This window comes from Thermobia domestica, chromosome 13, assembly GCF_964235325.1.
Source record: "Thermobia domestica chromosome 13, izTheDome1.hap1.1, whole genome shotgun sequence".
NCBI classification, from domain to species: Eukaryota; Metazoa; Arthropoda; class Insecta; order Zygentoma; family Lepismatidae; genus Thermobia; species Thermobia domestica.
This window is the reverse complement of record NC_137466.1, coordinates 188206280-188233603: the sequence shown is the minus strand read 5'-3', so window position 1 is coordinate 188233603 and position 27324 is coordinate 188206280. Positions and strand designations below refer to the sequence as shown.

The 27324-nt window shown below is 36.5% G+C and overlaps 1 protein-coding gene across 7 annotated transcripts in view; it reads left to right on the top strand.

The window, feature by feature from the left end:
• LOC145668866 (uncharacterized) overlaps window positions 1-27324 on the top strand; it is a 131548-nt gene that overhangs the window by 97293 nt on the left and 6931 nt on the right. For all 7 annotated transcript variants that reach the window (XM_081737093.1, XM_081737094.1, XM_081737091.1 and 4 more), the window contains 5 exons: window positions 546-728; window positions 7533-7713; window positions 16032-16152; window positions 17070-17176; window positions 25780-25953. In XM_081737093.1, coding sequence (XP_081593219.1) covers window positions 546-728; window positions 7533-7713; window positions 16032-16152; window positions 17070-17176; window positions 25780-25953 — 766 coding nt within the window. The remainder of the gene's footprint in view (window positions 1-545; window positions 729-7532; window positions 7714-16031; window positions 16153-17069; window positions 17177-25779; window positions 25954-27324) is intronic.

Below are 27324 nucleotides of genomic sequence, written 5' to 3'. Positions count from 1 at the left end.
CAAACTCATTTTTAGTGAAGTACTAACCGAGGCTAAAAATATTATCAAATATGCCGAAAGCACTCTTTCGCTCCATAAATCACTATGTATATTTTCCAAATATCTGTATTTAGCTGTTTGTGTTTACTTGGATTTCCGAAGGTTCGTAAAGCAGACTAAGGCAGGGGTAAAAGTGAAGGGGAACGCGGGCGGACGTCGTTACCCCACTTCAAAAACTATATCTATGGCGTCCCCCCACTTTCTAAAACATTACAATGGGCAAAGATAGGCACGGGGGACGGCGTGACGTCAAGCATCCCCCTACCTTTTTTTAGATCTACTTTTACTCCTGGACTAAGGAATAACAAGGATTCAAAATTAGATTGCTTAAGTGTCTTGAATTAATATATTTTCTACTGAAAGAACAAACTGTTCGTATTCTTTTATCAATGTACATTATAATGCTATGTTCACTTTATTTCATCCTATAGTATCCTCTTTTAACTTTAAATTCATCGTTGTTCCTTTCTTTTGGGATTCATCGCTATCTTCTCTTCTTCAAACAGAACTCGTCAAGAAACAGCAGTTGCTCATCCACCAGCTTCCTCTTTGGCTGGTATGAAACTTACAAAAGTGTTGGTATTTTGGAGAGAAAAACTATCTACTTTGACAGAGATGTGGAAGAAGTGGCGGATGTTCTATCTTTCAAAGTTATCTATGAAGGGAGACCCAAGTGAGGAAGAGACCAGGTGTGTTTTATCGTTGTCTTGTTAATGGGAAAAGAACAATTTATTTTACTGAAGCATTCAGGTAGAAGTATATCAAACATTCACGTAGTACATTCACACTGAAAGAATTATTATCCCTAATTCTTTTTTTAAAAATGGCTCCACTACATAGTCAATATTCACTAGGAATTAGAGTTTATGATTATTGTTGTTCCTCTGTAAATCCATTTACGTATTATAATATTCTGCATGCATATTTTCGAAATACATTCAGCCCTAGCCAGAAGGCATTACTTTTGGCAACATCGCACGGAAACAAATGAATGCTGAATTGCATTCTAACCCGTTACTACTACTACTACTACTACTACTACTACTACTACTACTACTACTACTAATACTACTACTACTACTACTACTTTTGCTATTACTATTACTACTACTACAACTACTACTACTTTTGCTAAGGATCTGTATAAGTACAAGGGCAAACTTGTTTTAATGAAAGAAGTTTAATGAAAATTTTAAAAAATAATCGTTAAATCACTTTTTGAATATTATTTTTAATATCATTTTAACGATAGAAGTGTTATAAAAAATTTAATAATAAAAAACACTTCTTAGGCAGGGTTTGAACCACGCCAGAAACAATTTTCCTTACTACCAAGTTGCGCTAGCGCACTCGGCTACGAGGGCCAACAATATCTGGCGTTTACTTTGTGCTGTATGTTGGTCGACTCGTGATGTCACCAACAGGATCGCGATATAGACGTCATTCATTTTTCCTACATTGTTGCCAAGCGTAACCCCGTTCATAATGCCTTATGGCTAGAGTTCAGAGTATTTCGAAAATACGCATTCTGCATAGTTGTGTTTACAAACACCCAACATGTATTTTTGTTTACAAACTTCAACCGTATGCGTCTTACTGTGATTTATTACTGCTGCAGACGACGGAGACAACAGCGACATTACTGGTCACATAACAACAAGAAAACAGCAGCGCCACCACCTCACTTGGAGCAGCTATATAACCAAAAAAAATCCATAAACAAACATCAGTTTTAGCTGGTCAAATCCCCTTTCCTCGCTTGCAGTAGACCCTAGGAAGTACCTCACCTAAACAGAAAGTCTTTAGCTTACAGTGAAGCTACTAATTTCTTTTTCTTCTAACTTGTAGTGAAACATTGTGGGAAATTTTTAATCACAACTTCGGCCTAGCTCGCAGTAGAGCTTTGTCGGAACCTAACACCTAGTTTTACTTGCTTCTCTGTATACAACTATTTTATCTACAGGCTATTTACCAACTCAATGGAAACTTGCTAAAATTGTGATCTTTCTAAAACCTCGCAAAGACCCAACTACTGGGTCATCTTACAGACCCATTAGCCTTACTAACGTGTTTAGCAAGACACTAGAACGCCTTATGGTAAAACGGCTACATCACTACCTACAAATGAAGAACAAACTATCAACTATTCAACCTGGATTCCGTCCACTCTATAGCACTGCTGACCAGTTACTCAAACGTTCTACACTATTTGTCAACCATTTTAATAAGCGTTTATTATCTGTTTTGATCTCCTTTGATATTGAGCGAGCGTTCGATACTGTTTGGTATGAGGGGCTAATTTATAACTCAAACGTCTGCTTCCTCACAGCCATGTCCGATTAATAGCCAATTTTCTCAATCAGCGCCAGGCTTTTGTTCAGATCAACATGGCAAAGTCACACACCTTTCAACTCCGCGTCGGTGTGCCCCAAGGATCTGTTTTATCTCCTCTATTATATATTCTTTATATAGCCGACGTGCTTCAACCTCAGCCACCACTATATGCCTTACAATTTGCTGATGATACCGCTTATATAGCGTTGGGATCTTATGTTGATCGCATTAATTAACTCCTACAACCAGCTTTGGACAAACTAGTTACATGGTGCCTGAAATGGAAGCTCAAGCTGAATTCAAATAAGATTCAAATGACTCTCTTTGGGCTCAAAGGTAATAAATCCTGTATAAGTCGCAATCCAGAACGTTTACATTTAACTCTTTCTGACTTCCCAATACCAATTCAAAACAGTCTCAAATATTTGAGTGTAATATTCGACAAACATCTTACCTGGAAGCCTAATCTGAAACAGTGGAAGCTAATATCCGGCGCCGTTTGAAACTTTTACGAAACCTTAAATGCACCACGTGGGATCTTAATACAAAACTTTTACGGCCCAGTAATCACGTATGGACATCTTGCCTGGTTATCAGCAGCACCAACTTTCTATGAACGCCTGAAATTTCTCGAAAGACACGACTTACGTCTGGCCTACTCTTTTGCTTTCGATACTCTCACTGCTGAAATATATCGTCGTGCGCAATTTTCAACCAGTTTGCCGCACCTGTACCATCTACGTGAACGCTACATAGCGACTTGAATCAAATTGCCACATCCAATCGTCCATGAGCTTTTAGACCAAGTTCCTGCTGTACCACTCTATGACTACCAACCACTGGATCATCTCTTAGCTATATACGAACGCACCGAAGCCATAGATTAATATAATCCAGATCGAGGTATCTACCACCGAAATCCACATATATATTGCACATAACCTCCGTACATGTACTCAACAAGCATTTTATCACAAGAACCAACTCTGACACATTATCATCAACTTGATTTTGTTATTAGTTCCCTACTTCAATTCATATTATTATATAATTAACCTGAAACCATTCTCCATGTCTCATAATCCACAAAGTTGAAAATATCTCTGGCCACAGAGAAGGTGTTGCCTTCTACTCTGGATGGTGTTGGATTGGATGGGAATGAAACTCTTGTTTTAAAAAAAGCATAGTATTGAATTGATATACAAGTAACACGCTAAAGTGGTAGTCATTTTGTGTTGTTTCAACACATTATTATTATTATTATTATTATTATTATTATTATTATTATTATTATTATTATTATTATTATTATTATTATTATTTTGCTGTGTACATATTTCTTAGTCTTCGTAAGCTGAATGCCTCAGAATTCTCTATTGCTATTTATATCAAATAGCTATATAGTTTAATAGCATTTCTAGTAATAGTGACAATAATAATAATAGTAGTAATAGTAACAAATTAGGCTTGATTTTTTAAAAAATAATATTGCTTTATTTTTAATATTTTTTGCAAATTATGCTTTATTGTGCTCTATTTTAAATATATTTTTAATATAATTAATTGAATGCAATTATTTTTCTAAGGCCTTATTTTTCTGTTTATTAATATTTTATACATAACAGTTTCTTTCATAGCTTTTGACCTCTGAATTCTAGATTATCTAGTTTTTGTAGCAATATGTTATGCTTCAGTGCAACAAATGGTTTCTTCAACCGATAACCAAACCTGCCGCAAGTTTATTGTTATCCAGACACTGTAATTTCTACTACTAGGCTCAGGGGGAACGCTCGGCGATGCCGTCACCCCACCTCGAAAAAATATGTAAGGCGTCCTCCAGTTCCTAAAACATTACAATGGGCAAATATAGGCAGGGGGAACGGCATGACGTCATGCCGCTACCTACCGTCCTCCTACCTTTTCAGATCCACTTTTACCCCTGACTAGGCTCCTATATCAATTACAGCCTTCAAGGTACAGTACTCGATGTTCCTAAAACCATATTATTATCTTAATTTAATTTTTCTCCACCCTTAGACAAGATCCATTCAATGAATAACCATAGAAGTTGTATAAAAAATACAAAACTTCGACAGTTTGTGCTTCTTTGTTATTATTATTATTATTATTATTATTATTATTATTATTATTATTATTATTATTATTATTATTTGTGATATCCTAGAGCTAGGTCTGGCACGCTTGCCTCGCAAACACGATGCTGGGAATCAGTGAAACAAGATGGCAGCACCATTGCAGGTTTGCACCAACGTGGAGTAGCGGAGTGTCATTAGATTTCTGTTATCTGAAGACGTTGAAACCAATCGGAATTCACCGTCGGATGTCAGTGCAACATGGTGAAAGTTGTTTGAGTCGAACACAAGTGTAGAAGTGAGCAGATAAGTTCAAACGGTTCTTCGTTTGTCGTAGAAGGTTTACTCACACATGCCAGTTGAGGTGATTCCTACACTTGCAGACTACGAGGAGAAACCATTATTTCTTCCGAAAGCCAATCCTGAAGCTTTAATGCTTCTTTTCCCATGCGCGTAGCGAATCTATGGGTTTTTCATAGAAATACTCTCGGCACTTGGGGCACATGTGCGTACAACATGGGTGACAGAATTGTTCACACAGGAGAAAATCCGTGAACGTTGCGGTAGTGGTTGCGAAAGAGTTTGGTACGTAAACTAAAGCTCTTGAAGTATTTTCTCTGAAGCGTTAATCTGTAGTGCTCCGTTAAAAAGGCTTGTTTGAAATCTTACTAATTGCTGATTAGTCTCTTGAAGAGATACTAAGATCTCGCCTCAAAGATAAAACACTATGATGAAACTTTGTTTAACAGTGTAGTTTCGTCTATATCTAGAGCTTTTTAAAGTGCATTGGTATCTTCTAGAAATTGAAATGAATCTTCTGCAATGAGACCTAAACGGGTTGGTAACTAACTTATAAATCTTCATTCAAAATTATGTCACTGTTGGTAGGGTTTGATTCCTCGGGGGTTGACATTTTCGTCGACGTTTGACAATTATTTTGTCCGTCGTCATTTCAGAATTATCCTTGATATTTAAGACCGATGTTCGTAGCCGCGTATTCATATTTCTATCTCTCGTTAAGCGATCCAAACTAAATTTCATACAATAAGATTAAAATTGAAAATGTTTTTGGGAAATAGTCCTAAAGGTTCTTACTCTTTTAAAAAGCTGCACAAAGCCCCATTTGTTATGACGCTTTTTCGTCTTTCTGGATACAATTTGCAAAGGGAGCTTACACAACTCACTAGGGATGGGAAAAATTATCCGGATTCCCGAAAATTTATTTTCCGGAATCTGAAATTTCACTTTCCAGATTTCGGAAAAAAATCCGATGTCGGAAAAAATCCGGAATTCGGAAATATCCCGGTTTTTTGCGAATTCCGGAATTTTTCCTATTTTACTTTTCGGAATCAGGAAATTAAAAATTCCGGAATTGCCATACCTACTATAAACATAACTACAGTATTTATTTTGTCTAGTGGTGAACAAACACGGTCGTGGGTTTTCTCGGGATTCTCCCGTTTCCTCCCACTTTCTTCATTCCACCATTTCATTCATTTCTCATCATCATCATCTCCTTTAGCCTAACCGGAATAAGAGTGGAACGTAAAACTCAAAGACTTCATTTCATTTTTTATTTTGTCTAATAGATAAGAATGTATATTTAAAAAAAATTAAGACGTACTCCCAGGTTACAGTATTTACATACATTTATTGTCAGATATACATTTTATTCATACAATAATTTACATAAGATGAGCATCGGGAATCCTTTAAGTGAATTTATTTTCGAGATAGCCCAACTACGGGGAATCCTATAAAATTAAGTATGGTTTGATTCTCGGCAGGAGCTCATGTAGTTCGGAATCCACGTTAATCAGTAGGTCCACGTCTCATATAGCCTTGCTGCTGAACGGGATGTTAAACTCGAACTCAACTCAAAATTAAGTGAAAGAGACAAGTATTTCACGGCCTAACTAGAGATTGTGTTTATATGGTAACATGTGTGTGTATTGAAGGGAGATCGACCACTTTTTGTAGGCTTTGGTTCTGACGAGTGTTTCGGACCATGAGTGTTTCGAACCGGGGCTCACAAAATTGATTTAGAGATGTCCGGACAGTTTTTACTTTTTAAGGAAAGTTTTCCTTTGTATGTTCTTTGATTGTCATATTAAGATTACTGATTGACAATTATACGTAACGATCATAATATATATACAAACCAGTTGAGAATACTCCAAGAGCATAGATGGAGCTGGAAGGATAACTGTGATCTTTCCTACATGTAAAAGTAAATCTTTTTATACGCACCTTCTGTTTCTCGCAAAAATTCACAAAATATCATCTCTCGATGACTTACGGTTCCCGAGATACGGCTCTTTAAATCTCCCGAAATCGGAACTATCTTTTGGCCAATATCTTGGTAACGGTAAGTCATAGAGAGATGATATTGGTATTAATCGATACCTAAGAGGATAGTAAACATTTTCGTACCGATATTAACTGGTGGTCACTGGCTAAACCAGTGGCCACCGGTTACTATTTGGTTCCCAAAATATTCACATCCTCTTAGGTATTGATTAACATCAATATCATCTCTCGATAACTTATGGTTCCCGAGATATGGCTCCGGAAATCAGCCATTTTTGGCCAATATCTTGGAAACGGTAAGAGTGAAGCGAAAAATTCCACCACTTTCTCAGATAGGCTAGCTTTTGATGCTCTATCGAATGGAGAGCTCAGAATTGAAAATATCACAAGTTCGTTGAAAATACAGCTTCTTGATTTGATTTGATTTAGCGACCGTTTCAGCAGCGACGCTATATGCGACGTGGACCTACAGTTTAATGTGGGTTCCGAATCACATGAGCTCCTTCCAGAAATCGAACCCAGATCTCTCACCCCAAAGGCCTTATAAAGTAAAGGGGACCATGCTAAAGAAATCAAAGAAGTTGGAAAATTAAAATCTACATTCATTTAAATAATAAAATAATAATATTTCAGTGCAATTAACTGGTGCACACACCATTTACCTTTTATTCCTATGTATCTTGCCTCCAAGAGCTGAACTACAGGAGCATACCAGCTAATCTGGCAACAACCTTGAAAAAACAAACTATTTTCCAGGTCGGATGCTAAATTAGCCATCGATTCTGGATCAAGAGCTGAAACCAAACTAGCTGAAGGTGTCACGACAACATCAGGTCAAGCAATGATGGATCCGAGTGGTAAAATAGCTGTCGTAACAGGTGCCGCTGATGGCATTGGCTTAGATTTTTGTAGAGTATTACTTAAGGCCGGTTGCAAGGTAAGTTTCACTGATGTTTCTTTTCAACTCTAATTATTTAAGTTGAGATTAGTTAATTAAATTTAGTTAAGATCTCAGTCAGCGAGAAACATACATATAAGCATGCAAAGACTTTTCCTTATATGAACCTGATCCACCTTAAGAATCTAGTTTCGAACCTTTTTTTTCTTAATAGCAATGATTTATCAAAATCTATTTATAAATCAAGGTTGTACACGGATGACATAATGTCCTTTAAGGAGATAAAGTAAAATAACTCTTAATGGTTAAAGGAAAATTCACCATTCTTTTTCTAGTAATTTTTTTTCGGCTTGGGCTCTGATATGAGACGTCCCGGTTAAGCAGAACAGACCAGAATGTACATAATCAGCCTCCCTAAAATTGTCGAAGAGAAAATGTCCCGGTTTTTCTTCAAAACATGTTAATATTCATTTTATATTCTAAATGTATTTAGGAGACGGTACGCGGGTTGTTTCTTTTCCCTCATTTTTATTACAAAAGTTTTATAAGTTCTTTGTATGCTATGGTACAGATAAGTAGTTTTTCTCTAAGCCCTTGTCCTTTCTCTATAAGGTTGAACCTCCTGCCCGTAGCAGCGCGGAGGTGGAATAGTGTCTCGTGCCCAGTGGCTCAGAGATAGTATAGGACCCTCTTGTCCAGAGTAGCGCAGAGGTAAGATTAGGTAGTCTCTCATGCCCAGAGCAGCGCGAAGAGAAAGGTAGGAATGATCAGCTGGAACTGAAGTCTTATGTCCTTCTATGTGCTCTTTTATAGCCGAATTTGAAGGTGGAAGGGTTGTAGGGATCCTTCGTGCTTTTCCGTGTTCTTATTCGTACTTCTTCGTAGATGACTTATGTCGGATGCTTGACGATCCTTGTAGAGAAATACACATGTTGTTGTTTACAAATAGAGGGAATATTGCAATATTTAATAAATGTCGCTTTTGATAGTCATCGATACTCAACTAATAGGAATAATCTACTATCTGTCACCCACTTTTGGTGAATGTTGATTTATTATTTAGTTAATTCTGATATTTCAGTAAAACCGAAGAGCAAAATTATGACTAGACTGTAAAATTTCATAGGGTGCTCGGTTTTTAGTGTAAAATCTTCATAGAGTGTTCCAAGTGTTTAGTCTAAAAACCTGGAAGCCTTATTTATGGCGTATAAAAACTCAAAAACACATTCTTACAAATATACTGGGGTGCGCTATGTCTGAAATTACACATCCGTGTGAATTTTTTGTTAAAATTGAACTAACACATGAGTTTTGTCCTTTCACTGATGCTTTAACATTCTGACACGGTTTCCATTTTTTTGTTCATCCAAATCCAGTATGGCGGCTATCAAGGATGGCCGCCTTCGCGAATGCAGAGCGCTGTCTTTAAAAACCTATATCTCCCAAACTAATTGACCAATCTTCATGCAACAAACCCAAACGACGTAGAAAATAATAAATTTTAAAAATTGACAAGAATTATTACTTATCAATGCAAATAATAATGTGAGAAATAATTTTATTTCAAATTTTGCTCATTTTATGATGTGTTTCCTTTATATTTTAAAAAATAACAAGTAAACGGCAAATAATTGAGAACAACGTTGTGTACCTTTTAAAATAGTAATAAATTGTCTTTAAATTGTCATGTATATCATTCAGTTTGGTTAAGAAACAATGAAATTACAACAAATTAATATTTCCTTTTTTTGCTTGATTTTCCCACATGAGTAGAGGGAGACCGAGATCTATAGGAAAACCAACCATGAACTGCTTACTCTCCGTGATCTACTCTCCAAAACAAGTAGTTTGATATATCGCATGCTATACCCTGACAGACAACCCTATTAGCGCACCTCCAGTATATCACAATTATGCAAAACTTCTAGAAAGTTCCAGAAATAGCCATAAAATTCTAATGGAAAGTTCTAGGAGGCTCTAGAGGCTTCCATGGCATTTTATTAAAACGTTCTAGAACTTCCTGTACTTTTTCTAACATTATAGAACTTTCTAGAACTTGCCCGAACATTCTAGAACTTACCCGAAAATTCAAGAACGTTTTAGAACTTTCTTGAAAATTATAGAATGTTCTAGAACTTTCTCGAACATTCAAGAACTTTCCATTAGAATTCAATGGGGTTTTAGAACGTTCCATTTGAAGTCAATGGAAGTTTCTGGAACTTTCTAGTACTCGGACAAAGTATATAAGTGCGGCGAAAAGTGGAACTACTCATAGTTAGCAGGGGAAACTGTTACTTACTTACTGAATTTCAATTGCAACGTAAGTATTGTATCTTATCACTTGCTTTACGTTACCTTTAGTCCTCTTGTGACTTACTCTTCGTTTCTAGAATGTTTCCCCAATTCTTTCTTGTATTTTCAGAAATGAAACTGTGTAATAACTGACAAGGTGGTGTCACCAAATCCGAAAGAACTTGATTATAATCTCTGTATCGTGTGTCAGGATCAGAATAGAGGAGACATAACTCGAAATCCATCTCTTGAATCACTAGAAAAGCTAATAACAATTGCAGTGGACAGAAGCAAATTTGGTGATCTTCAGAATTCAGCGGTCGCATCTCTTGTTAAACCGTTATCTCCTGAGCATCTGCAGGAAAAGGTAGCATTCTTCCACAAAGTCTGTTATTCTAGTTTAGTTCACAAAGGACACTATGATAAATCGAAGCGGAGATATGAGGAGGCTTTAAAACATGGCTCCATAGTGCCTACGGTTGCGAAAAGAAGACGTCCATCGAAATTAACAGTGAATAGTGCAAGTTCGGAGACAATAGTGGATGCTCCAAGTTCAACAAGGTCTTCTACCTTTCCATTTGACAAAAACAAATGCATATTTTGTCAAGAGGCTGAGGGTGAACTTCATTTACTGCAGACGTTGTCCATCGGGCAAAAATTAAGAACGTTGTTGAAAATAGTTTTGATGAATTGGAGTGCCGCCTTCTCGCCTTGTTGAACGAACCCGGGGACGCAATTGCATATGACATGAAATACCACTTCAAATGTTAGATGTATACTAGAAGAAAATCTTTATCAGAACCACATGAAACTGGATTGTTAACATCTTCGACAGACGTTTTGCCTGACATCGAATTACTAAATATCTTGTAATGCACATATTATCGGGATAAAGATGCTATAATAAGTATGCGGGATGTCAATACAATTTATCTTAATCTTCTCTCTGAGAAAACTAAAAAGATAGTTGATGACAACTATAAGCGTCATCTGAAATCACAAATACCGAAGAAGTTACCAAATGTGAACTTTGTCCGTCCACCACAAATGAACGCTCCTGAGAATCTCTGCGCTTCCAAGACAACTGGAAAGGCCGTTCGTAGCTTCGAAAACATTTCTCATGCTGACGCAACTGCAGTACTCAAAGCATCACAAATAATTCGTGACGAAATACTTGCCAGTGAACACGGGAAATTTTATGGATATTTTGACGGGTATAGCTCTCTGCCAATCCTCCAACAGTTCATACGTTGGCTGATACAAGGCTGTAAGTCAGAGATTCATACAACACGACGAGCTGAAGAAGTTAATAAAGTCGTGAACAACTTATGCCAATTGGTTGTCGTAACTATCATCCAAAACATGACGATAGTAATTTCCGACAACAAGCTGATCAATGATACACCATTAACCATTGGGCTTCCGCTACTCATTCATCTTAAAACAAGAAGCAAATTGTAAATGGAGTTAATTATAAGAAAATAGAGGACATTGAAGTTAGATTTGCCCATGTAATGCAGACAGAAGTGAGACAATATGATAATGTTCATATACCTCTATTCACAGTTAAAGAGAAGCCAGTGTGGTTTGCTATTGATAACATCGACTTTAATGAAGATACAGCCACAGGAAAAAACACTTTACACGGAACTTGCACGGTAATGTATCAAAAGCAGTATTCTAATAAAGTAACGATGATTCAGAAGTTGCGCTTCAATCCTGAAGGTAAGATCAGTCACGAAAAACTTGCTCCAAGTGTGTGCATTCGTCAGCTTTTAGCTCCAGTTCCTCAACCACAGACTCACAAAGGTTATTGTATTTCTAAAGCAAGTGACGAACTACAGATGTGCAATGACAAGGGCATTGTGTGGATTATGTCATCATGTGTATACATAGCAAATTCAAGCACATGTGATTCACAAGAAGAAAATGATCGTTGTGGACCAAAACCTGTTGCGAAGTTCATGATTCCTTGGACATCGTACAAGTCTGTTAAAGCAAAAAAAAGTGGGTTTTACAATATTTAACATGATCGAATTAATACCAAAAGAAAGCATGAGCAGAACGTTGGAATAGAGGATAATTTATTTGCATGTGCTTGCACGCTCTGAATTCGGTTGTCAGAGGTAAAAGCAATAACTAGAGTACCAGATTCGCTCATCAGAAATATCACCCACGGATCAATATAATAGGTGCTTACCGGATGTGAGCGAAAACAATGTTTTCGTTATGATAGCCATTTTGATGGCCGCCATTTTGAATTCGGCCAGCCTGTCAGACTGGGACCACTTCAATCCCTCTTTCATCGTATCATAATATCAACACATTCAACTGGAAAGATTTCAGCAAAGTGACTCTTTGGTTATTTTATTACTCTTAGCCCCCTCTATTCACGTGGGAAAATCAAGCAAAAAAATATTAATTTGTTATAATTTCGTTATTTCTTAACCAAAGTTAATGATATACATGACAATTTAAAGACAATTTATTACTATTTTAAAAGGCACACAACGTTGTTCTCAATTATTTGTCGTTTACTTGTTATTTAAAAAATATAAAGAAAACATCATAAAATGTGCAAAATTTGAAATAAAATTATTTCTCACGTTATTAATTGCAATGATAAGTAATAATTCTTGTCAAGTTTTAAAAAGTTATTATTTTCTACGTCGTTTGGTGTTTGTTGCATGAAGATTGATCAATTAGTTTGGGAGATATAGGTTTTTAAAGACAGCGCTGTTCATTCGCGAAGGCCGCCATCTTTGATAGCCACCATACTGGATTCGGATGAACGAAAAAAATGGCAATGGTGACAGAATTTCAAAGCATCACCGAAAGAATAAAAATCAAGTGTTAGTTCAATTTTAAGAAGAAATGCACACGGGATTACACAATACCCCCCACTAATAAATAACATTGATACAAAATACAGGAAACGAAAATATAAAATAAACAAGTTTTTTTGTTTGTAAAATATACAAGAGTTTTTCTTTTTTTAAGTAAAGTAAGCCTTGCAATGAAAACAAAATAAGTAGACACAGTTGTTGTTGTTTTCTAAACATTTACTTTCGGAATTTTAATCTCTGATGTGCCGATCAACAGCGAAGTTGTTCTCAATTTGTAGCAGCTTACAAGCAATGTACAGAACAAGGCACGATCAGATCCGACTCAAACTTCGCCCAGAGAACACATAATAGAAAAATGCCAAATTGGAGCTGCCCCCATCCAGAAACACCGGAGATATACTCCGCCACATAACGCACCACGCGACAATATGATATAAGGTAAACATCGCAAGATACCAGTTTATGTTGGAAACGGAAAGGATGGGCCGCACTAGGATATCATGATATTTGATATGCTATAACACTGACTTGGCGGCCATCTTGAAAGCCGCCATCTTGGATATAGCGTAAGGTATTGAAATGAGAAGCGGGGTGTATGATATATCAATGTAAGGTAAAATGCAAAAGGAAAACCAATGATGTAACCTCGAAAAACATATGTGTAATGGTATGGACGGGACGAAGTGTAGAAGACTCGGGCAAAACAAACGTGTATTCGAAGGGGAGAATAATAGGGCAAGACCCTACGACAAATGGTACGCGATAAGTAACTGCAACAGTGTCTGTGCATGGAAGTGCATCCGGCTTGACAGATTATGCCTTAATCTGAGTCGTATCTGATCGCGCCTTGTTCTGTACGTTGCTTGTTAGCTCGCATGTTGTATTCAAAGGGATCCAACACCATCACACTTTCAGTGCCACCGCTATAACGCACCGCAAGATATACTTACAGATTGTGCTTACCATTGCAACTTCTAACGAGGTGCAACCATCACTCTACAACGTAGAAGTAGGATTTGTCCAAATACAGGATTATCTCTCACTCAGCAAGCCACCAGGAACGGTGTTCAGACTAAGGCATTTGTGGTTCTTGCTCAACGAAAGTCGACCCATACGTTCAATTAATCAAGATCTCATCTAACAACTTCGAGCTGTCAACGCAAACATGTCCACATAATCTGTTAACGTGCTCCAGCTGACGTTGCGGTCGATTGCGTACGGTCCGTTATGGCCTATGAATATATCTGTCATCCCGTAGTATGGCCATATTGTGCGATCCACAGTCCGATCATGGCTCCGTATGTATCTTTTCTGTCCATCGTTTCTACATACGCATTACTGTAGTGGCATCAATTTCGCGGTTTGAGAAGCCGTCTTTCCGTAATTCGGCCATTAAGCAAGAGACAAGAATACAATACAGATACGTATCATCCTACATGCGCTATGAAAATGTTTTTTATTAGACCCTAATTTTTTTTAATCCTCGCAGCATGGCGAAAGAACCAATTACCGTTGAATTTCGTCGCAAAGTATTGCTGCTGCTGTCGTTTTCTCACGTGATGTCGTAGGTTGTCATAGTAATCAGCGTGCTTTCATCTGCTTCGCTTGTCTATGAGTAGTAGATTCAGTGCGAAAATGCTAGTTACGAAATTAACCATACATCATACCTCTCTGCTACCCTTTTGATTCTACTATTGTAGCAAATAGTAACTTAAATAAAAACAACCATTAGTTCATTTCACTTTTTTGGATTAGTATAGTCATATTTCCCCACTTGCTTTCTTGTCTGGGTACACCACGTGCCAATCGACGATTAGATTAAAAATTTCCTCATAGCTGACTCCAAATCCAAAGTTAGTTCCGTCGTCGCAAGTAATAGGTCTTCTATGTACTATCATTTGACTAATCAAGTGAGATTTCAAGTTTTTCGCCGAGTTTATTGTCGGATCAAGATGGCTGCCGACAGATAAGTATACGAGTGTCGAGCTCTTTCTTTATTTCATTTTAAATTTCAAAACAACTTTACTTTTAGACAAAAAATAGTTTTATTCAATCCTAAAGCTATATATCATAACATCCCTAAAATCCGGCACCTGTGCCCCCACTATTTTTACAGAATTAATTCAAAAGTCCTTATCCCCTATCTAGGAAGTATAATATCCTCGGACGGAAGAAGTGAAAAAGACGTAAGTTCCAGAATAGCTCAGGCTAAAAAGCATTCAATAGGAAAAGTGGACTACTAACATCAAGAAATGTGTCGTTGGACGTTCGTAAACGATTTATTAAGACACTGGTATGCAGCGTGGCGCTTTACGGATCAGAGACGTGGACATTGAGAAAAGCTGAAATATCCAAGCTGGGAGCATTTGAAATGGGGTGTTGGCGCAGAATACTGCGCATATCATGGACCGAAAGGAAAAGGAATCAAGACCTACTAAAGGAAGCTAATGAAGGACGACAGATCATGAAGATAATAGAAGAGAAGAAACAGCGTGCTTGGCCATCTTATTAGGCACTGCGATTGGATCACCGCGCTGATAGAGGGAAATGCAGAGGGAAAACCAGAAAGAGGAAAACCAAGGATGAAATATCTAGACGCAGTAACGAAGAAGAGGCCTTTTTGAAGTATAAAACAGCTCTTCCAATGGAGAGAAAAGTTGTAAAATTTCCATGTTGCCCACCAACCTATGGTTGAGGTGAACAAAAAGAGAATAATTCAAAAACCATTTTACTTAGAACAGGCTAATCGTCCACGTGGATCGGGCCATCTTTGATCTATAATTTTATCGAAATAACTTGAAACAAAAATAGTGAAGATATCGGCTGAGCTTTATGCCCGCGTCTACCATTATGTAATCACCCACAAGGAAATAGAATAGCGTTTAGTGTCTGTATATATTCTTAATTGTGAATGGAGCTCCGAAGCCCCGTTAGAATACAATGATGTCTTTATATTAAGCCCTTTCACATCGACGAGACATAATGTCCTTCTGCACGACAAATCGGTAGTGAGACTTCTGTTGTTTCTTTGATGTATCCCTCACTGTTTAGTATTTGATATGAAAATTGCGCGACTTTACAGTTCCTTTGAGAAATATATCATAAAAAACATTTCTTAATGCTTCTTTCACTCTTATTATTAGCCTACATTGCTAAATCCTCTCGTGATTTTAGGTATAGATGCTGAAATAAAAATAACATATTGTTTTATTTTTATAGGTTGCAGCTAGTGACATTAATTACGAATTAGGGACCAAAACAATTGCAGAGCTTAAGCAGAAATGTGGCGGCGAAATTTTCTTTACAAGATGTGATGTCAGTAGAAACGACGAATTTTGTGGTAGGATATTATGATTCTATAACAAGAAATTTTCATAATTTGTTAGAATTCTTGTACTATACATACAAACTAACAAAAATAGCGACAGTCAAATATTGCTTGAGTTTGCACATAAATAAAACCAACCCATTAGCTTTCGTCCCCACTATTAATAAATGATAAATAATAATCTTGAAATAATGTTTGTGGATAACGAGGAAAAAACTATAATAGATATTTGTTTGTAATTCAATAAGTAAGACTTTTAGTGTTTCATTGTGCTTAATTTTATTCGCACTAACGTTTCAAAGACATTTGACTGCTTCCATACACCTCTGATGATAAAAGTAGGGAAGCGCACTAGACAAAATTTATGGCTGTCTCGTCTCGAAAATGTGCTGTAAAAGTATTGTATCTACTCGAAAAATATATATTTCTCTATTGGAAGAGCCGTGTCTCGACTCGAATTTTTTCAGGAAAATCCTGTCTCGACTCGTCTCGTGCGCATCCCTAGATAAAAGCAGTCAGATGCCTTTGAAACGTTAGTTCGAATAAAACGAAATATGATTGAAATACCAGAAGACTTACTTATTCATGGAATCTCCATGCAAATTATGTAGCCGTATATATAGCAGTTTTGTGTTTATGTTCGAAAATATTTTGAATATGGTTTCATAATATGATATTCATTCTACCAGATGCGAGACATGGTGGTTCAGTGGTTGAACAGTCACTTCTGTTTCAAGATCCCTGGTTTGATTCCAGACTAGGGAATTTGTAGTGCACAAAATCTTGTCCATTGGTGTTTATCGGGATTCTTCCCGTCTCTCCGTTTGCCTACAGGACAGAGATGTATAGAACGTAAGTAATTCGTTTCATTTCTAAACTACTGTGCTTCATTTTATTTTTATCTCAAGTGATAAAATCTTTAATTCCAGATATGCTTCTAGAGACGAGGAGAATTCTTGGAATTCCAGATATTGTTGTGAATAACGCGGGTATTTTAGCTGATGCCAAATGGTTGGAAACGGTACAAATAAATGTGGTAAGATGTAATGTTAAGATCTTTGTTCGAATATTATAACCTTCCACCGGGTGCACACTTGTGGTCTCGTTATTGAGACGAGACGAGATGCAAGCAGTGTCCACTCTTGTGAGCAACACTAAAAGTATTCCATTTCTCATGGCTTTCGCTTTCCAGTGTAATCAGGCCATGATTTCTAAACGAGTTAAAACGAGCTGAATGAGCGAGCCATTTATCAAACGCGGCTCGACTCGAAACTCAACAACAAAAACAGTGAATCAGCTTGGAATTCAACTCGAGAAAATTACCTTTAACTCTACTCGAAATTCGACTTGAATTCGAGTCGAGTCGAGTTTTATCTCGATTTGTGCCCATCTCTATGCGTTAGAAGAAAATGCTGCTTATTATTATTCTGCTAAACTAATTACAAAATAATAACAATATTGTTACGTAAAATTAAAAGCAGGGTTGATATGTTTAAAGCAAAATATTTAAATCGAGTGTTTAAAACATGTTTAAAACGAGGGCTGTTGTTTTATTCAGTTTGTTTTAAACGTTTTAAACAAATTGTTTTAAACATGTTTTTTTTTCGATGGTGCTTGGACATGTTTAAAACAACTAAAACATCAATTAAAGAAGTTAATTTAATTTTCTAACAAACAACCCATCCTCCGCAGGATTTGTGCATTGTGAATGGAGTAAATTACAAGCAGAGTTATATTCTTATTATAACAGCAATTACTGAACGAAATTCTGTACATCAATGTGTGTATAACTAAACCAACAGAAATTCAAGTGAAGTATTTGAACATTTCTTAATTCCCTAGAATAACTGAGGTTAAACATACTATACACTATTCTAAGATCCAAATTCACAAATTCAAAAGCTGAGTATTTTTTGGTTACTATCATTTCCATAATAATGAACAGTTCTCACACCATAAGCTAGAAGAAATGCTCTGCAAATACAATGCAACTCATAGAAAAGAACAGTGATTAGCATACAAGGAGCAAATGACATTTTTTAACTAAACAGTTTTGAAGATACATCTCTATCTGAAACATGAATAGCTAACAATGATTAGTGTCTACGGCATAACAACACAATTAATCTTTAGACGCCCGCCAGGGATTTTAACAAAATGGTAGACTCTCACGTTCGGGGCTCTGGTGACCTCCCCTAATTATCACAGAGTCATGATTTATACACCGTTGGAAAGCTTATAGACCACAGATTCCAATGAGGTAACATTCGTGAAATTGTCGCCGCATTCGTAGAAAAAGAACAGACATAAAAAATCATTAAAAATATGAAAATATTGACTTTGCGGGGCACTGGCAAACCTTGTAGTCACCCTACGCCGACAAAATGATGCTAATGTATAGACCACATACTTGTGACAATAATATAAGAAATTGTAGTCATTGCTGCCATTGCGTAATGAATTCGTTTTATGTAGGAAATATATATATTATGCGCAGAAAAACATTCATTAAATTAGACATTCTCTCCCCTCTCCCACCATAGTACCACGTCTATATGGAAATCATTTTTGCTGTACACATCAAATGAACAAGAATTATGCTTCTAGACCACTTCAGTGAAATATATCTTGTCTTATACGGAACCGTCCTGAAAATAAACGTAAATTTGCCAAATTTGACCCCCTCTTCCTCTATAAACAACAAGTACACATACAGGTTACTATCATGTAGGAGACTACTTCATTGCTTCAGATACCAAGTTTTATGGACATACCAAAAAGGGGGGAGGAATGGCCCCCAAAACTGATGAAAAAAAATTGATGAAAATTTTAAAAAACCGAACTTCATCCTCCCTCTCTCGGCCATACATACGTACACTCTACATGCATAAAATGCATACTTGCAGAAAGCTTCATCCCTCAGGAATACTTTGGTATCAAATCGTCTTTCTAGCTGAATTAGGGGCTTAGCTATTAATTTAGTTGTAAAAATAAATGTAATTTACGTCAAAAAACTGAAACTCCAAAAGTTGGCTAACTTTGCCCCTCCTGCTCCCCCATATAAGCAAGAAGTACAAATACACGATATTACCATGTAGTGGTCTACTCCACTGCTTCGCCTACCAATTTTTATGAATTTATCCCCCAAGAGGGGAAATGGCCCCCCAAAAACTGTTGAAAAAAAAACGATATTTACCCTCCTCCCACCGTCACGTTGTACCTCCACATACATAAAATGCACACCAATGGAAAGCTGTATCCTTCAGAAATAAATTGGTATCAAAACAATCTTCCTGCCAAATCCTGACTGAGCCATTGAGGTTTAAATCCCTGACACAGCAGTCGCGCCAATGGGCGTTTAAGGATGAAGAACGCAGACGACCAGTAGAACCTAACACAAAGAAACTAAACCACATATTCCGCGAACGGAGGTCGGGAAAATGCTGATTTCTTTCTCCGGAATTGAACATTTGGACGGATCGAGATTAGGGAAGTTCCCGAAATTTGATCTAGCGGTTGAATATAGATGGCAAGCAATACCTGTGAGCTTGTAAAAATGTAATATATATGCCTGTTCAGATTATTGTTTTAAACAAAATAAATATTTTAAACTTTTTTGTTTAAAACAAAGTACTTTGTTTTAAAAATTAAAAACGTTTTAAACAAAAAAGAGTATGTTTTAAACATAAAAAACGTTCTTTTCGCCTTTTAAAAAAATAAACGTTTTTTTTCAACCCTGATTTAAAATACAGAATAGAGAGAAGCATTACACTACAACTAATAAAATTAGAACACATGAATTGCGGGTGATTCGAAACTTGCCAGTAACTCTAAGATGAATACGTGCTTTTTAAAGCTAGTTGTTCCAAACCAGCGCCGTAACTTAGATTTTTTTGGGGGGTGGGGGCAAGTATTAATACGCGTATTTGGGTTCCCTAGAAAATGTTTTTTCTAATTCTTGGGCTCCTCTTTCCATCTTTCTCTTACTCTTTATGGGTCCCCGGAGCCTGTGGGCCCTTCCGCACGGCAAAGGCTGCGGGCGCGTAAGTTACTCCCCTGGGACCGTTCCATTTATGACAAATTAATTAAGAAAACAATATTGACAGATCTCAAAGCCATACGAATAAATATTATTTCTACTACCCCTAATATATATCGAAATGGGCCCACGATTCATTTTTGTTTTATTTACCTTTTGTGTGCTGTCTTGTTTATGTAATGTAGTAAATCTGTTTGATGCTTCATTTATGATTTCGTGTTTGTATCGTATATGGAGTAAGAAAATTTTGTCTTCAAATGGGTCCCCTCGAATGGCGGGTGTGTTCCCTGGTGGCAGTTGCCCCCCACAAGTTACGACCCTGTTCTAAACCCTATAATCAATGGGACTCTGGAATACGCAAACTGATCTGAAAGAACTCCAATATTACATACCATCAACAAACTATTTTCTATTAATAAAGTAATCCTGCTCATCAGAACACAGTTTATTCATATTAATCCCTTGCTGTATATCGTTAATTATAATATCCTAGTTGTTGGTAAATATTTGTCGCTGGAGTAGTTCAGACACTTTTAAATTCTGTCCACCATCATGCTCAGCTTTTACGAAAAAGTATTCTTTCAAATGTTCGAACGGTAAAATATTTTCGTTCTCTATCTTTATAAAAACAACACCAATCAAAGTAAAATAGACTATCGGTACCATTACACTCGTCCCACTGAATGTATTGATTTGGAGTGGTCAAAATCCATGACAAAATCTTCCAGGTGTTTACAATCAGCACACGTAATTTCCCTGAGGCTGTCCTCATCTTTCAAAAACAGCAAGTGGCACCATGATCTTATCTGTTTCTCTGTGTGTCAGTGACCTTCGGTCACTCAGAGAAATTCACTTACAGGAAAGAAACATTTGTTTCCGAAAAATATACATATATTGTAGTTACTCATCCGAAATGTAACGAGAAAAAAGTGACACAAACTAGGTACGTTACTTAAAAATTTGTAACACGTTACCGTTACAGTTACTTTGGAAAAATGTAACGCGTTACTAGGAAACGTTACTTAAAAAGTAACACGTTACTTCCGTTACGTTACTTCCCAAGACTGACTGAGGGAATTGTAATAAAATCGTCTTTAAAAAAGAATATTAACTGACTTTAAAAAAGGTCTAAAAGCAGAAATAATAAAGTGTTAAAGAAAAGAAAATAATTCACTGCTATTATCTATTAAAAAATTGAAGTCTGTGCCAAACTAAGAAATTAATGGCTTGTAAAATTACCATTCAAACTGATTTTATATTAGACATGGTAAGTCTTATATTATATAGTAATATTTGTTAAGAACTACAAACACTGTTTTTCGGAATTTAGATTTCGTTTGTTATTCAAGATGGAGAGGACGTTGAAGAAGGATGGTGCATAAGGGACGAAAAGCGTAATATTTCTTCTAAAATTTCAGGTTAAAATTGTTGTTTAAGTGAAATGAACACGAGTACACTTATTATATGTACTGTGTGGTTTATTTTAAGGTTTGTGATAACCAGTGATTGGTAAGGTATAATAAAACCTAAAACCAGTAAATTCGAAGTTTCCATTGTTTTACAGTCCATTACGAGCCAAGTTAAGCTAATCGCGAACATTTAAGAACATAAGCATACAGTAAGTACGCCAGAAATTTTTACTTGGGGGTGTGTTCAAAATACAAGGAGGGGTGTGCTCCCAGAATAGTGATATAATTTTTAAACAAACTCAAACAAGAAAACAGTATATTTTGTTACGCAACTATTGCAATACTACTACTACTAGTACTACTACTATACTAATACTACTATAAATAATAATAATATCAGCTCTTCGCAGTGGTAGGTTCAATAAAGTAAGTTTACACATTTGAACATATATTACTATTATGAAATTAAGTAATACAGTGAAACCTCTCAAAACGGACATTGGTGGAACACGATTATTTGTCCGTAAATGAGAGGTGTCCCTAAAAGGAAGGGTTCTCTCTCATAACACCACACCACACATATTTATGGAATGGAAGAATAAGAAAGTTTGTCCTCTTATGAAATGTCCACTATTGAGAGATGCCCGTTAAGAGAGGTTTCACTGTATTAGGAATTAACCTCCACTGTTTTACCCAGTAATTACACGTGAATTGATTACATACGAATTATTGTAATTATTTTGCAAAATTCTGCCATTATTTCAATTTATTCACCCCCAGCAAGTTTTAGTGGGTGAAATTTTTCCAAAATATTAATTCGGAAAAAATTCCCTCGTCCCATGCTGAAATTACATTCGTTTAGTAATTTATACTGTACATAGTTCTAATTTCATTATTTTAATATTCTAACCCTGTTGTTAACATTAATTGTTGTAATATTATTTGATCTCTTAATCTCCGTTCCTGCCCCTTCCTGGCTACGTTATTCGCTCTGAATATCTTTCATAAGAAAATTATTCATTGATTTAGTTGTTTTCTATAAATCCAGTTTTTCAATTCACAAATATTTTGTATCTTTCTGTTTTGCCTTCTTTAATATACCCTAATTTTAATAATCCCTGGGCTCATTGTGGTCTGGTCTCTTGTAAATAGTTGAAAAGTGTCCAAAAATGGCCAAAAGCACACGAGAAAGTGACCAAAATCTCATCATGCCCCTTTTTTCCTTTGTCAATTTCTCCATCACCTCTCTCTTTGTTTGTTGTTTTGTTTCTTCTTTACTTCTTCTTTTTGAGCTTCCTCCTTTCTTAGGTTTTCAAACTATGCTTTGTAGTTACGGAAAGCAGACTTAGCAGATGTAAAAAGCTTCTGAGTAAGTGGAACTAGTTCTGGCCTATTTCCGAATTTCTTTATCCCAGACATTATATTTAACTTCGCATTAAGAGTTCTCAAAAACATGAAATATTCAAATTCATCACCTACTCTTCAGAAGAACATACAAGAAGCATAACACAAGACGAACATGATGAACCACACAGACAAACACACACACAACGTTCAACAGAGCGTTAACTATTACGAGAGAAAACTAAAAGATTATTATGATAGAAGAAAGAATAGACACAGAAGGGTTCTCAACCCCACCTTGAGAATTTAAGCATCCACCAACCGTCCACTGTGCTTTAGAAAGAATAAAAGCTGAAGTGAAAATAAACTGACTGTTTCACATGTGGCAGCAAGTACTGAAGCTTTCAGAAGAGTAATGAGTAACAAGTTTCTGCCTTTTTCCATTTGTTTTTATATTTTTTTCTTAAAAAAATAACTTTTAGTGACAAATTTGAAAAAAAAGTAACTTTTAGTGACCAACTTGAAAAAAAAAGTAAATTTTAGTTTAAAAAGTGACTCGCTATGAGCCCTATTCCACTCAATGAATTTACGTGAATAAAAATATACTTTATAAAAAATTAAGCTAGCCCCAAATGCGTTCCTGCATAACACTAAACTCAGTCTAAAATATATATAATTCTTACTTCGATCGATCTCTTCATTTCTAAAAACGTTTTGACTACACCCGTCCGTTATACACCTCTTGCAGAGCAGGCTCGAAACCGGCCACAGAGCTTTGGGGGGGGGACATGAATATGTTAGGAGGGGCCAAGTCATTAAAAATTATCTTACAAATATCTAAATTGCGTATTGTATTGAGGTCTGAAGGGGACATGAAAAATTAAGGGAGGGCCAGGCCCTCCCTAGCCCCCCTTTGGTTGTGAGCCTGTTGCAGAGTAGCACTTACAACTGAATCTGGAAAAGGATTATTACTATATTGTCACATTTTTCCTTATTGAGGAGGAGGTAGGTGAATGACCGCTGAAGACGTTGCCAATTTCAGTCATTTGCATCTGTCTATCAATATCTTTTCTCGGAAACGACCGCGGAGCCCAGAAGGGTAGGTATCAGCTGGTCTGTTTTGTCAATTGTTTCGATCGAAACACCACCCGAAACAATGAGATCATGTGGTTCTCGAAGCCGTACATGAGAACGAGGTCGCTTCGTATTTTGAAGTGAAATAAATAAATAAGAATATTGCCTAGTTTCTTAAACGATAAACCTTTTTTAACTTGATGTAATAAATAACCTATTGACCCTATAATACTGACTGATACAATTGGATTTGGGGGAGTATTTCTTTTCCATCCAGGGGTGTGTGTAAAGAAATTTGGAGGGGTGTTAGGGGGGTGTTGGGGGTGTGTAGATTACTCCCTGTAAGCATATACAGGCAATATGTTTAGCTTTGCACAAACTTCAAATTTTTTTATAGATAATATTAAGGTATAGGCTACATTATTTTCTGTTTTTAAAATGTTATTATTATTACTTTCTGGTTTTAATGCTTTTGTTGAAGTCGGCTTCAAACAGTTTTTATTTTCTGTTGTTAGCCCGTTTTTGAAGTTTTTTTTTCTTTAAATTCTTAATTTTTCGAAGTTTTTCGTTACCCATGTAGTTTAGTCAGATACCTAAACTGAAGATAGGACAGTACTTCCTATGAAGTGGGTCAACCTACGAAACATGTCTGACAAAATTATACATCGGTCTACACGTTACGGAACTATACTTGAACATACACACGGTATTAATACTATCAGCTTCAATTGTTCATAAACTTTATGTGGAACCTGCGAAAAAGTATACAATTTGAAACTAAAAAAGAATCAAAATCAATACATACATATATGTTGAAGTTACGTGTGATATAGTACGTGGATCAATATAGTATGTTAATTACAATATTGATACTGTCAGGTAGTGGCGTATTTTAGGGGGGCTTCCGGGCTTAAGCCCTTCCCCCTCGAAATTTTGTTTACTATACTAAAGTAAATGAAATATCTTAAAGAATTTTCAAATTTCCAGGACTAAAGTTAGCAAAGCCCACCTTCCCGAAACAAAATCGTAAATACTCCTGTCAGCCGCTCATACACTGAGGAGTTTCATAGGCTAGCACAAAGATTATTATCAGGTCCTAATAAAATTCATATGAAACCACCATGAATTAGTACTCTTTCAAACAAAAAGAAAATAATAAAAAATTGGTACACCTATGTCGAGGTTATGCGTGATCATATACACAATTATGGTGTAAACACTGTCAACCGTTGGGGAGTTTCATCGCCTGGCATCGAAGACTACTGTTAGAACCTCATGAAATTTATATGAGACCACCGGAAAACTATGCTTTCTCAAACTAACAAAAAGAAGAGTCATAGAACACGGTGTACCTATGTCGAAGTTATGCGTGATTATGTACACAATTCTAGTATTGACACTGTCATTCGTTGGGAAGCTTTTTGGTCTAGCTCTGAAGACTATTGTTTAAATCCTTATGAAATTTATATGAGACCACCGAAAAAGTATGCTCTCATTAACAAACAAAAATGAATGAGAAACTTAATGATCTAAGATTGACTATATGTTAAATTTCGTAAATTGTGCTTTGCTGCCAAAATGACCAGTTCTTTCATTTCACCAACTTGCAATAAAATAATCATCCTTCTCTCTGGAATACGAGTTGTGCATTTAACAACTACGACGAACATTACATAATAATGTGTTCTACGGTGTGATATTTCTCGGAACATCTGTACCCTCAAACTATGAAGGCAAGGTGTTATAACAATTAATTCATTTTTATATTTGCAGGTAGGAACTGTGCGTGGGGCTTTTCAGTCTCTTGATTTTATGGATAAGTCTAAAGGAGGGAAAGGAGGTGTAATTATCAATTTGGCATCTATTTTAGGTTTCCAACCTTTTCCTGGAGCACCTGTTTATACGGGATCGAAACACTTTGTTGTAGGATTCACTCGGTCATTTGGAGTAAGTAAATAAACTTAACACAGTTATTAATTCTGTGAATATTATCTACTATTAGTAGTTTCCTTTTTAATGTGGGTGTCCTGAATCCATAAAATAGGTCATGGCAAAAAGAAATCTTTAAAACTTCAGAGTAAAAGTGGGGCATGAGGAATCGAGAGAACGTACATTTAAATCAGTTAGAAAAAAATGAATAAAAGCATATAATTTATAATATTTTAATCAATTCCGTGCTTAGGCTCTTATTGGAGACCATAAATATTGAGCTAGTTTATTTTTATTGGGGGCGGGTGATATATCACGGAGTTGAAGAGATTTTTACTCATGATGGACTGAGCAGGAGGGTGTGTTTTAAGTTGGTATTTTACACACTTAACCTGACGTGATTTGAATACTGGATAGAAATATGTTTCAGTTTAATTGACTAGAGCGAGCCACAGAACCTCTCCTAAGATGGGTAATGGGATACGCCCATTGACAGGATGGACCAAAGTTAATCTACAAGTTATATATATTGATAAAGTGACTTTCCCTAACTACTAGGAATCTCAAAAATTCATAGTGTCCGAGACAGAGCGTTTAGGCAAACTCGCACCCCCTTTTTGGTGTCAGGAGTGACTACAACTCGGCAGCCATGTACTGGGAACCCCATGGAAACAGAGAGGCTTCAACTCCAGCCCTACGCACATCAGATTAGGATTGAGGTATCACCTGTAGTACCGAAATCAATGATTCCTGCAATTCGCCCATTCTGGAGTGCAACGAACCTTTCCTTCTCTGGCAGAATGTTCTTCCCTGTTCATCCCAACTCTACAAGGAAGAATCAGGTCTATTATAGAGAAAGTTTTAAATTGTATCTCACTTGATTTAGCGTAAAGACATACCGAAGAGATCTCGTGATCGAGGTAGAAGTTTAAGTCGCGGTCGCTACCTCAATACTGGCACAAACACATGTATTCAAATGGGTAAGCACATGCCGAAGATGTACGCTGCATCGCGACCTAGAGGTCGACCGCGACGGTGAATTAATGGTTGCGATGATAAACAACCAAGTTTGTTTTTACATAGATGTTCAGCGGAAGCTTCGCTGTGGCTCGTGCTGATTGGTTCTTCCTGAAGCGTTGCACGGAATAAAGTCTTCATTTGTTTAGAATTTTGTCTGCAAGGGATTGTGTGTGTGTGTGTGTGTGTGCTCGAGAGGTTTCGGTGCACTATTAAATTTGATTATAAAAGACATATTAATAGAACTAGCGAGGAATGTTCCAGCAATATGGGATAAGAGGCTCAAACAACATCATAACAAAGCACATTTTAAATAGAGAATACCAGAAAATTGCAACTGAAATGGGAATGTCAGATTATTATTCATATTTA